Here is a 12,674-nt window from a genome sequence, read left to right as displayed (position 1 = left end):
TTAATTTGGAGAACCCCATTAAATAGACAGCTCAGGTCAGATTGCTTACTTGATTGAAAAAAAAAAAAAGCAAAGGTAATATTTTCTGTCATGAAGAAAGTTTGTGGATATTGCTAATTATTTATTTGAAAGATATAATAAAATGAAATTCAGTAAAATCAAATTACTTGGCAGTTATTTGAATGAAGCGGCTCTTTTCTGCTGGGCTGTGACTTTCAGGAGCAGTTGCGTCCTTTCCAGGTGAAGCCAAGGGCCCTTGCCATCACCTGGCTCCACCACGGTTCTCTGTGTGTTTTCCTTTTGGGTTGAAATTTTCCCTTTTAGCTGCATGAGATGTTTATTATTGCTACTCAGAAGTGCCTGGAATCTATCTTGCTTTAAGATGTGGGATGAAGTTTCCTTTCATGATGGTTTAATTTTTATTGCATTCGCATAGAGTGCTGCCGCCATTCACAGGATGCCCATGATAGTCCCGCCCCTCGAGACCACATGCAGGATTGCACCTTCCATGCCCAGCACACACCAGGCCCAGCACGTGCACACGATTCCCTGTGCGCATTAGTGTGGGCTGATTGTACCTTCCACACCCAGCACACGCCAGGTCCTGCACATGGTTCCTGTGCGCATTAGTGTGGTCGGGCTCCTTCTCTGTGTGTGTGCCTGGCACATTCAGATTTCCTTGTGTCCTTGTGCTATTTCTATAGAAAAAGGTGTGTTTTATCAAGTAGAAAATAGCTTACAGTAATGGTAGTTAATTATTCTGGAGTTCCAAGTTGTTTAGAATTGATAGAATTCCTAAATCTTGAGTTAAAATTCTACTCTAGTATGACTAAGAAAGACATGCTGTGTTTACGTGTATTTTCCAGTTTAACCAGAGGTGACTTTGGACAAGTAATTCTGTTCTGCCAATTTATTTCTCTAAGTATTGTCAATTTAGCTTTTTCTAAATTGTGGGATTCTGGGATATAGAGTTGCTTGGTCCATTGAAATCTATATATGTAATTTTTGTTTTAACCAAATCTAACTTCTGGGTTTTAGAAAGCGTCTCCTGTCCACAGCTTTTGAGAAAAGTCCCATGAATTGGATGACACCAAATGGCTCCAGCACCAGAATGAAAAGGAAGAGCAGCAGAGGCTTGGGGCACGCAGCTGGGGGCTGTTTCCTAGCGCTGGGCAGAATCCTGGGGTCAGGGTTGGAGGGCCTTAAGGCCAGATTGGAGGTGGGAGCGTGGCAAGGTTGCCGTGCCAGGATGCACAGTGTCCAGCTGGGGTCCTGGAGCAGCCTGGGTTCTTCCTGCAGGCTGCTGTCCTCTTCCTGATGAGTCTTGTTCCCTGTCTCCTCGGGAGAACACCAGTACCAGGACACCAAGAGTTGCCAGGTGGGGGCATCTAAGGAAATGTTCATGGGATGCGCCACAGAGATGATCCCTTGGAGAATATTATCGGGTGTTTCCTAGAGGCTAAAATATAACACAGTTGTTAGAAATATGTGGTTTTGTAGGAAATCACATACCTTGGGGAAAACGCTGGAATTGACACATGAGAATGGGTGAAATGTTGGAAGATGTTGAACAGGTGGGAGGACTGAATCGCTGCAGAGCCACACCTGGTGGTGGGAGCACGTTGAGGGCCTGCAGGTGCCCTTGAGGAAGGGTTTTGGTGGATGACAAATATGATAGGAACCACGTGTCTTGGGGAAAACACTGGAATTGATGAGTGAGAATGGATACAATATTGGCTCTATTGGAAATTATGGCTGACAGATCTACAGCTCTGCCATGCATCGGGGCTTGCTGGTTATTTCAGTTAGTTTAGTAATTGTATTGATCTGTAAAAGATATGTGTCAAGAAAGAATTTTAGGAAGTTGATAGAAGTGTACATATTGATGAAAATAAAAATTCATAAGAAATAGATGATGGGTTTAGGTACAGAATAAGGGCAGGAAAATAAATGAAACCAGTATACCAGATGCAGGCACGTGCTTCCCATGATGGGAACCCCATATACCAGATGCAGCCAGACGCAGCCACGTGCTTCCTGTGATGGGAACCTGGTAGACTAGACGCAGGCACGTGCTTCATGCAGTAGGAACCCTGTATATCAGACGCAGCCACGTGCTTCCTGTGATGGGAATCCCATATACCAGACACAGGCACATTCTTCCTGTGATGGGAACCTGGTATACCAGATGCAGCCACGTGCTTCCTGTAATGGGAACTCGTATACCAGATGCAGCCTCATGCTTCCCGTCTTGGGAACCACATATACCAGACGCAGCCAGATGCGGCCACGTGCTTCCTGTGATGGGAACCCCGTATACCAGATGCAGCCACGTGCTTCCTGTGATGGGAAGCCCGTATACCAGATGCAGCCACGTGCTTCCTGTGATGGGAACCTCGTATACCAGATGCAGCCACGTGCTTCCTGTGATGGGAACCCCATATACCAGATGCAGTCACGTGCTTCCTGTGATGGGAACCCCATATATCAGATGCAGTCACGTGCTTCCTGTGATGGGAACCCTGTATACCAGACGCAGCTACATGCTTCTTGTAATGGGAAACATCTTGGAATATGGCAGGAATTAAGCAATGAGCTTCTTAGTGGTCAGAACACTGACAGGACCCAAAGTAGTTGCGTTAAGCCAGCACCAAGGTTCTGGGTTGTGTGTTTTGTTTAACAGAGCCATATTCACCTGGCCATCAGTTTTTTAGAGTGAAGAGACCTTCCCAGGGGTATTTGGGGATCAGATGAGGGGCCTAGCATATACTAAGGGCAGAGCTCTGAATAGGTTAACAGGAGCCCTAGATCCCACTAGAGCTGGGACTAGTTTTATCTGTGCAGACCTAGAGCCCCCCTGTTCAAAGTGGTGTCTGGGCTGGCAGCATCACCTGGACCTACCCACTCCTGCTGTATCGGAATCCGCATTGCACAAGCTCCCAGCACTGGCTGCTGTGGAGGGAATGGCGCTGTCTCGTGGTACCTTCTCCCCAAGGCTGGCTGCTGCTCTTCCTTGGGTCTGAGTCTAGCTGTCCTCTTTTCAGGTCGAGGATTCAAAGCCGCCTAGCTCAGGGCTCAGTCCTGGGTGTGTGGCTGGCCAAGAAAAGGCAGTGTGAATTCAATTTGCTAAGTGTCTGCTCTGTAGATGCAGGATGCTGGAGATGGGGGTCGCAGAAAGAAACAGGCCCTGATTCTGCCCTCGCACGTGGTGGGGTAGAGGCGGAGAGGTGTTGGCAGCCATCCCTGCTTTAATTGACCTGAGCTGTCATTCCCTCAGCGATCGGTTTCACCTGTTTGTGTACTGCCTGTAGTAGTGCTTGCTTCTTGTTTTCTTTATATCAACTTATTTTTAAACACCCGCTTTAACTTCTTCCTAAGGAATTGCAGTGAGAACAAGTGTTTGCTATGCTCATTTTGTTTATTCTGTTACATGTTAATTTAAATCTATAGTTAATAAACTAGTATCTCAACTAATCTTACCACCTGAGGCGTGTTCAACACCCTAAGTCAGACCACCTCTTCCCTGTGACTTCAACACCCCAGGGCTCTGGAAGGGTCGTTCTCATGCCTTTGAGCTTTGGGTCTTTCATCATCAGAGAAATGGACTGTGTCTCATTTGCAGGGCTCTTGTAAGGATTAGAGAAGAGGAAAGTGACTGCCTGGCATGAAGGAAATACCATCAATATCAGTAAACAACTCTTACTATTAATTGTTTCTGAGTTGAGTCGTGGCTTAGCGATGCATGAAACAGTTGTTGAATTCTAGTCTGTGCTGTTCAGTGCCTTGAATATAAGTATATTTGATAACGTTTATGATAAGCGTTGGTGAGGCTGTGGTGAAATTGGAACCCTGTGCGTTGCTGGTGGGAATGTGAAATGGAGCAGCTGCTGTGGGACGCTTCTGGAGGTTCCTGAAAACATGAAGCATAGAATTCACATGTGGCCCAGCAATTCTACCCCTAAGGACATACCCCCAAAATTGAAAGCAGGGTCTTGAATAGATATTTGTACACCGGTGTTCATAGCAGCATTATTCACAGTGGCCAAAAGGAGAACACACGCAAACGTCTATCTGTGAGTGAACGGATACATTAAACGTGGCTTATCCATGCAATGGAATATTATTCAGCCTTAGAAAGGATGGGAATTCTGGCACATGCTGCAACATGGACAAACTTTAAAGACATTACACTGAGTGATATAAGCCAGTCACAAAAGGACAAGTACTGTATGGGTCCACAGACATGAGGCACCCAGAGCAGGCAGATTCAGAGGTCAAGTAGAATAGTGGGTGCTGGGCGGTGGGGAGAGCTATTGTTAAATGGGGGCAGAGCTTTTGCTGAGGTTAATGAGAAAATTTTGGCTATAGATAGAGGTGATGGATACACAACTTTGTGAATGTATTTGATGCCACTGAATTACACACTTACGAAATAGTTAACATAAATACTGTGTGTATTTTGCCACAATAAAAATATATTTCCTAACATTTAAACAAAAGGAGTGTCTGGGACGTTACCTCCCAAACACATGGTCATTAGGCGCCAACCGGCGACCCCTGGCTGCTGGCAGGTGTCTGGAACAGCAGCTCTGAGCAGGAGGCCCAGAATCCACAGTGCCAGGTCTAGGAGTGCAGGGGTGTGGCAGGAAACATGACCTGGCGGCTCCTCTTCAGAGCCTCGGGGACCACCAAGGCAGTTCTTGACGCTTTATCCTGGCCTCGGTGTTCAAAATCGGAAAACAAGGAGAACTAGAATGTCTTGACGTTCTAAAGAATGTTGTAAACCAAGGGAAGGCCATGATGCAGTGAGTTTTATCACACTCTTGCTGTGACCTTCCTGAGGACGTCGGGGCATCTTTTCTTCATTGCGGACGGAGGCTTCCAAACTCCACAGCTGAGCCCCAGTTACAGTCCGTGTGCAGTAAGTCCTGTGGGTAGTTGTAGAAGTGGAGAAACTGGCATTATCTTTTCTCTAAAAAGTGTTTACAAACAGGTACTTAATGTGAGTTTGCTTGCTAATAGGTTAGGTTCTTAGAGTTTAAAGAAGTAGCTAATTATCAAAGCTTTTTCATTCTTGACAACCAGCATTTTTCCTCTAATTCAAGCTACCTTTGAAATGAACACTGCGGATCTCTGAGATTTTCATCTGTGAATGTTGTTTGAAGAATTCATTCTGCTATAATTTAGATAAAATGTACCTGCTGACTTTTGTAATAACATTCACAAAGTTTTATATTTTTGTTTGTGTTTGGAATATACAATAGAGGTTTTCCTCGTGGTAGTGAGAATATATCAATATGAGAGAGATACAATTATATCAATCAATTATTTGAGCAAAGATTGGGTATTGTTTACATATAATTTTGTAATAATTCCTATTTCCAAGGAAGAACAATGCACAATACTTTGTCATTGGGTCATTTATTTTTACTGTGGTCTTTGTTTTTATTGAAACATAGATTCCATGTGTAAATGTGGATTTTATGTATATCTTTCCCCATGTATATTACAAGTATTTCAAATCAAATAACTTGGCCAAAATGATTTTTCTATATTAAACATTATATTTTCATTTAAACCACTAAAATTTCTCCTAGTTCAGTCTGATTCCTTCTTGCTTTTTTTGTGTACAGTGAGTGCTATGGTCCAAATGCTTGTTCTCCCACAAAGTTCATGTCGAAACCTCACCCGTAAGTTGTTGGTATTAAGAATTGGGGCCTTTGGGGGGAGATTAGGTTAGTGCCCTTATGAAAGACACTTCAGAGATAGCACCCTGTACGATTGAGGATGCAGCAGGAAGGCACCATCTGCGAGGAAGTGGGGCCTCATCAGGCACTGAATCTGCTGGCGCCTTGGTCTTAGACTTCCTGGCCTCCACAACTGTGAGAAATAAATGTCTGTTGTTTATGAGCCACCCAGTCTATAGGATTTTGTTATGGCAGCTCAGATGGACTAACACAGTGAGCATGTCCCACCCAGAGATGGCCTCACCCCTCTTGCTATCAGCATCAGGACTGATAGAAGCTGGGCCCATGCAGAATTTCTGGAAGCTGTGTTAGGTGTTGGGGGTCATTGGACTCTAACCAGTACCCAGCAGATAGATGGGACCTGAGAGAAAGGGTTGGGGTCTGCCCCTTCTCTGCCCCTCAGCTTCCTGCAGTGGCCGGGGGCAGGAAGGAGGGCACAGTTCAGGGGATTGAGAGACATGTGCTGACTGTCCAGCAGCAGGTCCACCTGCAGGCACAGTGTGGCCTGGCATCTCGTCTGAGAGGACATGTGTGCAGGGCGGGCGGGACCCACAGCTGCTGCTTCCCCACTCGCCAACGCCCCGTCAGGAGCAGCAGCTGCGGCCCTGGGAGCCCACAGTCCAGCCAGGAGGTGGTGAGCACAGGGCGGAGTGTGGGGTTGGGGATTCCACTTGTGGTGTTCCCAGATTCGGGAGATTTCCTCAAGGCCCCGTTGAAGGGCAGTGCTCCTTAGATAAAGTGCAGAGTCCTTGGGGTGGGGGTCCTGTCTCATTTCTTGATAGCACGTGTTTCAGCTGGCTCTTTAATGGGAAAGTTGGTGCTTTAGTGAAAGCTCCAATCCCCTAGATACAGAGTGTATTGCGGATATTTATCCCTTCCTGGCTGAGTTTGGGACACTTTCTGCCTGCAGATCCGGGCTCTGGCTCTGGGTTATGGACCTTCGAATGTGGCCATGCCAGAGTTTGTGACCTTGACGTCTTGACGCATCCTGTAAGTGGTATGACCTCAAGGGAAGAAAGCTAGTGTGGCCTGCATACGGGTGGGCCTGTAGACTGTGAAAGCAGGTGTACTTAGCAGGAGTAGTTACCCATGTTGATGAGAGCCTCTAGCAGTTAGAGGTACAGTCTTCAAAATCACATTTGAATGTCTACTACTGCCTACTACTGAGAAATCCACAACCAGGGAAAAGAGCAAAACAGTCTTTCTGTGAAGGGTCTGTTTTATTTTTCATTTTATTTTATTTTAATTAATGAGACAGTGATCGTCCAGGGAACAGGATCTAAACGCAGTCTTTGAACTTGAACTCTGTATGTGGCGTCTACGGGTTTGGGTGTGAACAGCCTCACTCCGTGCTGGTTCCCAGCTTAAACGTCCAAGGAAGAGCTCATGACAGTTTTTATATTAGTTCTTTAAATATTTCATTGTAAGTTCGTCTCTTCCCAGCCCCTCTTGCTATTTTTATTGCTCCATTTGAAGTTCCAGCCAATAGCCCAGGCCCTTTCTGTCTTTGATGTCTGTATGGTGGGCAAGATCTCATCACGACCCACATCAGCTTTGCCATTAGAAACGTGTTGCCATAGAGGAGCACATTCATAATTGAAATCATCAAATAGGGAATTCTTTCTAGAGGCTGTGGCTGCCTCGGTGAAATGTGCATGGCTGAGCAGAGCAAGGAAGAGTTAGTGGGGCAGGGGCAGCGCTGATATCACAGTGGCGTGGGGTGGGGTGAAGGGATACAGGTGTGTCCCTCTTCTTACCCGGCATGGTGCTTCCCGAAAGCAGATGGGAGAGCTGTGTGATGAACAGGTGAGACACTAGCTGGACCCAGGCGAGCTACTATAGAAGCAGAATCAAAACGTGTAGCATGTTGCCTTCCCTTTCCCAATACCGTAAAGAATTCCTCCTAAATGGAAATCTACTTCAGACTTTTATCAGATTAATTTTAATAAAAAGCTGAATCAATACAAAGCAGCTTGGGAAAACAGCTTCCCCCCACCCCAGCCCCTACCACCAATAACATTTTACAGATTCAAGCCCAGTATTTCTTGTTTCTAGTGAGATGGAAGGAGCTGTGTTCTTGGCACCTGCTCATCTCCTTCCCTTTGGAAACTCAGCCAGGTTTTTGCCGTTAGCTTATGGGTCACTAATGTTATGTGCACTCATAGCAGAAATGGAAATCCACCATCGGAGAAAGTGGAGACCTTTGAGAATTTATGCAGCGTCAAAATGTAAATAGCAGCTCTTATAGAATATTGGGGTTAGCAATATCGACAGTTCTACCCCGAGTGCGGTTGGTGGTGGGGCTCCAATGGAAACAAACTGGTGTCCAGCGGTCAGCTGTCTGCGCATGCATCCCTCCCACTCCAGCTTCTCCAGGTAAGACTGCCCATGTGAGCGCAGAGGGTAGAAGAAGGCCTTAGGGACGCCTTAGGATGGGAGGCAAGCTTGTAGCTGGAGCTCAGCTTGGGGGTTTCTGGTGCTCTGCCCATGGCTCCTGGACAGCGAGGGGCAGTCTTCTGAATGGACCTCAGAGGTCCTGTGGTCCTCTTTGGCCAGAGGGCACGGGCCCCCTTAGCTCATTTCTAGTAATGGGTGGGTGTTATGAGGAAACATGCAACCCAGCACAGGCTCCCCAGAGCATGTCGTGAATCTTTTTCTGTTCCCTCCCTGCCCTGCCTCACTTCTGTTCTGTGGCCTCCCTGCACTGTCCCCCTCCTGTGTCCTCAGTTGCCACATGACTGACACATGCTCGGGGCTCGTTTGATGGCTCTGGCAACTTTCTCTACCTCAGTTTACCTTTTGGCTGCCCAATGCTGAATCGCCAATCTGCTTTACTGTTCACGGGAGGAAGGGTGTCATGGCCTCACACACGGGCATGGCACCTGCTCTGGGGCTCGCATCTCATGAGGCCGCGTGTCGCACGACACTTCCTGAGGGTGGGGTGGCCGTGAGCGAGAGCGCTCACTCGCCTCCATCCTACTCCTGTTGCAGAGGAGGAAAAAGTCTGGGGCCCTGTTTGCTCAGGGTGGACTGAGGCCCAGACCAGCTTCCTGTCTCCACACCCTGACTCCAAACCCTCACTGTGACCCCACGGGAAAGCATATTCCCTAATGTAGCTGTGACGCCGCAGCCCGGGACTGCTAATTGAATGAATGAGTATTCTCCTTTGGGTTTCCCACAGAAGTTTTCCCCCAGTTCCCTACCATGATGGGTTGTGGCTTTGTCACCTGCAGTGAGAATATGTGAATGCTTTAGCAGATGTTGTGTGGCTCAGGCCTGCCTGCCTTATTCGGAGATATTTTGCACCTCCGTGGGCTCCCAGTGGTGGGCATCTCTGGGGAGGGAGTGCTGTCTCCATCATCCTGTGGGAGGGCATGGGATGGCTGCACCGGGCACCACCCTCATGTGGGCTCCACATCAGGAAGCGTATCGCACTGTGTCAGACATTGGTGTCCTGGCCAGACGCTCTGTTTATAATGATAGAAAACAAAATTTTCATCTTTGGAACTTACCACCTTCCTTCAGCAGCATTTTACTTGGTTTACTTCCTTAATTGACAAAATATGTGAAAAAACTTTTTAAATCTTAAAGATGAGAAAATTCTAAATGATGTGTGTACACATACATACACACACACACACACACACACACACACACACACACACACAGTTGGCCCTTGGACAAGACGGGTCTGAACTGTGTGGATCCACTTACACTTAGAAGTTCTCCTACCTCAGCTACCGCAGAGACAGCAAGACTGTCCCTGCCCCTCCTCTCGTCCCTCCCCCTCCCCCTCCCCCTCCCCCTCCCCCTCCCCCTTCTGCTCCCTTCCCCCTCCCCTCCTCCTCCCCCTCCCTTCCCCTCCTCCCCCTCCCTTCCCCTCCTCCTCCCCCTCTCTTCCCCCCTCCTCCCCCTCCCTTCCCCCTCCCCTCCTCCTCCTCCCTTCCCCCTCCCCTTCCCCTCCCCCTCCCTTCCCCCTCCCCTCCTCCTCCCCCTCCCTTCCCCCTCCCCATCCTCCTCCCCATCCTCCTCCCCGTCCTCTTCCTTCTCCTCCCCTTCCCCTCCCCCTTCCCGTCCTCTTCCCCCACTTCCTTCCCCTCCCCCTTCCCGTCCTCCTCCCCCACTTCCTTCCCCTTCCCCTCCTCCTCCATCCCCCTCCTCTTCTTTCCCCTCCCTTCCCCCTCCCCATCTCCCTCCTCTTCCTTCCCCTCCCCCTTCCCCTCCCCTTTCCCCTCCCCTTTCCCCTCCCCTTTCCCCTCCTCCTCTCCACCTCCTCCCCCATCCTCCCCCCTCCATCCTCTCCCCTCCTCCCCCTCCCCCTCTTCCCCCCTCCTCACCCTCTTCCCCACCCTCCTCCCACCTTCCCTCTTCCCCCTCCTCCCCCTCTTCCTCCTCTTCCTCCTCCCTCCTCCCCCCTCCCCCTTCCTCCTCCCTCCCCCTTCCTCCTCCCCTCTTCCTCCTACCCCCTCCCCCTTTCTGCTCCTCCCCCTCTTCCTCCTCCCCCCTCCTCCCCCTCTTCCTCCTCCCCCCTCCTCCCCCTCTTCCTCCTCCCCCCTCCTCCCCCTCTTCCTCCTCCCCCTCTTCCTCCTCCCCCTCTTCCTCCTCCCCCCTCCTCCCCCTCTTCCTCCTCCTCCCCCTCCCCATCTCTTCCTCCCCCTCCTCCTCCCCATCTCTTCCTCCCCCTCCTCCTTGTCTTCCTCCCCCTCCCCCCTGTCTTCCTCCCCCTCCCCCCTGTCTTCCTCCCCCTCCTCCCTGTCTTCCTCCCCTCCTCCTCCTCCCCTCCTCCTCCTCCCCTTCTCCCTCGTCCCCCATCCTCCCCCTCCCCTTCCTCCCCCTCCCCTTCCTCCCCCTCCCCTTCCTCCCTCTCCCCCCTCCCCCTCCCCCTCCTCCTCCCCTCCTCCCCCCTTCCTCCCCTCCCCCTCTTCCTCCCCTCCCCCCTCCTCCTCCCCCTCTCTTCCTCCTCTCCTCCTCCCCCTCTCTTCCTCCCCTCCTCCTCCCCCTCTCTTCCTCCCCTCCCCCCTCCTACTCCCCCTCTCTTCCTCCCCTCCCCCCTCCCCCTCCCCCTCCCACTCCTCCTCCCCCTCCTCCTCCCCCTCCCTTCCTCTCCCTTCCTCCCCCTCCCCCTCCCTCTCCCTTCCTCCCCCTCCCCCTTCCTCCCCCTCCCCCTTCCTCCCGCTCCCCCTTCCTCCCCCTCCCCCTTCCTCCCCCTCCCCCTTCCTCCCCCTCCCCCTTCCTCCCCCTTCCTCCCCCTCCCCCTTCCTCCCCCTTCCTCCCCCTCCCCCTTCCTCCCCCTTCCTCCCCCTCCCCCTTCCTCCCCCTTCCTCCCCCTCCCCCTTCCTCCCCCTTCCTCCCCCTCCTCTTCCTCCCCCTCCCCCCATCTTCTTCCTCCTCCCCATCTTCCTCCCCCTCCCCCCTTCCTCCCCCTCCCCCCTTCCTCCCCCTCCCCCCTTCCTCCCCCTCCCCCTCCCCCTCTGCCTCCTCCCCCTCCCCCTCCCCCTCCTACCCCTCCCCCTCCTACCCCTCCCCTGCCTACTCACCATGGAGATGATGAAGACCTTCATGATGATCCAATTCCACTTAATGAATAGTAAATAGATTTTCACTTCCTTCGGATTGTCTTAATCACTTTTTCTAGTTCATTTTGTTGTAAGAATACAGTGTATAATATGCATAACATACACAATATGTGTTAGTTGAATGTCTATGTTATCATTAAGACTTCCATTCAACAGTAGGCTATTAGCAGTTAAGTTTTGGGGGAGTCAAAAGGTTATGTGGATTTTTGACTGGGGCTTCGACATCCCAACCCCTGCACTGTCCGAGCATCAGCTGTATACGTATATATCTCGCCGTTTGTACTATAGTAGCTCTGTGCCTGGGGCATGTCTCCGCAGGAAGAGGGACTGCCCTGACTCTTTCGGGCCTGGCGGTGATTGGGGCGCTCCTCCCAGAGCCCTGACTACTGACAGTTCACTTCAAGAATCAAAGAACCTCGACTATGATGTCATTTTTCTGTAAGCCCTAGACTACTATAAATTATGTTTTATCTGTCATAATTAAGACTCGGAGACTACTAAGCTGTCTTCGAGGGGAAGGGCCTGTCCCTTTCTCCAGAGAAATAATTAATTGTTAGAGTATATGGTTTTTGAAGAATTTACTGTAAGATAAAAGACTGGTATTTTATTCTTGCATTTATTAGTATTTAATCAAATGGAAAGTGCACTTTCGGCCTGGAAATCTTGGCTTCAGCTGCAGGATTAGACTGAATTATTGTTTAAAGAGTAAAAGGTATAGAATTATATGTTCAAGTTATCAAGCCACTGATAGGTTTTGGGTATAATGTAACTAATTTAGAACATAAAATTTCCTGCCTTGTGGACTAGAGCATCGGGTTAATCATTTGGAAGCAGGACGCACTTCCTCTGCTGTGTGGCCTCGCCGTGAGATGGAGCCTGTCGCTCCAGGAGCACGAGACCTTTACGGAGCCCGGTGCTATCAAGGCTCACTTGTTCACAGCTGCCGGAGCGTGTCTGGAACACCAGGCTCTTCCATCCGGGACACCGAGTCATAAATCATCCCACGCGTCTCACCCAAGAATTCTTCCCTGCAGAAATTTCATGAAACTTAGTCTTTGCTAAGGGTAAAGAGGACTTAGTTCTCTTGGTTCTCAGTGGTGCGCAGGCTTAATGCTCATGGGTGTTGACTGGTGGCCGGCACGTCAGCGGCTCGTGGGTGTTGACTGGTGGCTGGTGGCGTTGCTTTGCATTAGAGGATAGCCAGTCTGTCTACACCACGACTTAGAAAATTCCAGCCACCACACCTGTAATCTCAGTGCTACGGGAGGATTGCGTGAGGCCAGAAGTTTGAGCTCAGCCTGGGCAACATAGCAAGACCCTGTCTCTACCAAAAAAGAAAAAGAATAAAGAA

The 12,674-nt window shown here is 50.0% G+C and overlaps 2 protein-coding genes across 2 annotated transcripts in view; one reads left to right on the top strand and one right to left on the bottom strand.

Annotated features, from left to right (window-relative positions):
* The window catches only part of MGMT (O-6-methylguanine-DNA methyltransferase), a 299,041-nt gene that overhangs the window by 42,209 nt on the left and 244,158 nt on the right, over positions 1 to 12,674 (top strand). The window lies entirely within an intron of this gene.
* Positions 1,801 to 12,316, bottom strand: LOC134733956 (uncharacterized). The gene is given in 8 exon segments (XM_063624966.1): positions 1,801 to 2,205; positions 2,244 to 2,311; positions 2,313 to 2,566; positions 4,519 to 4,623; positions 5,780 to 5,807; positions 6,091 to 6,234; positions 8,630 to 8,729; positions 12,165 to 12,316. Coding segments are annotated over 8 exon segments (1,200 nt in total). The 3' UTR covers positions 1,801 to 1,856.

The sequence above is a fragment of the Symphalangus syndactylus genome, chromosome 2 (genome assembly GCF_028878055.3).
Source record: "Symphalangus syndactylus isolate Jambi chromosome 2, NHGRI_mSymSyn1-v2.1_pri, whole genome shotgun sequence".
NCBI lineage: Eukaryota > Metazoa > Chordata > Mammalia > Primates > Hylobatidae > Symphalangus > Symphalangus syndactylus.
The sequence above is the reverse complement of the archived record's forward strand: the minus strand, read 5'-3'. Positions and strand labels throughout refer to the sequence as shown.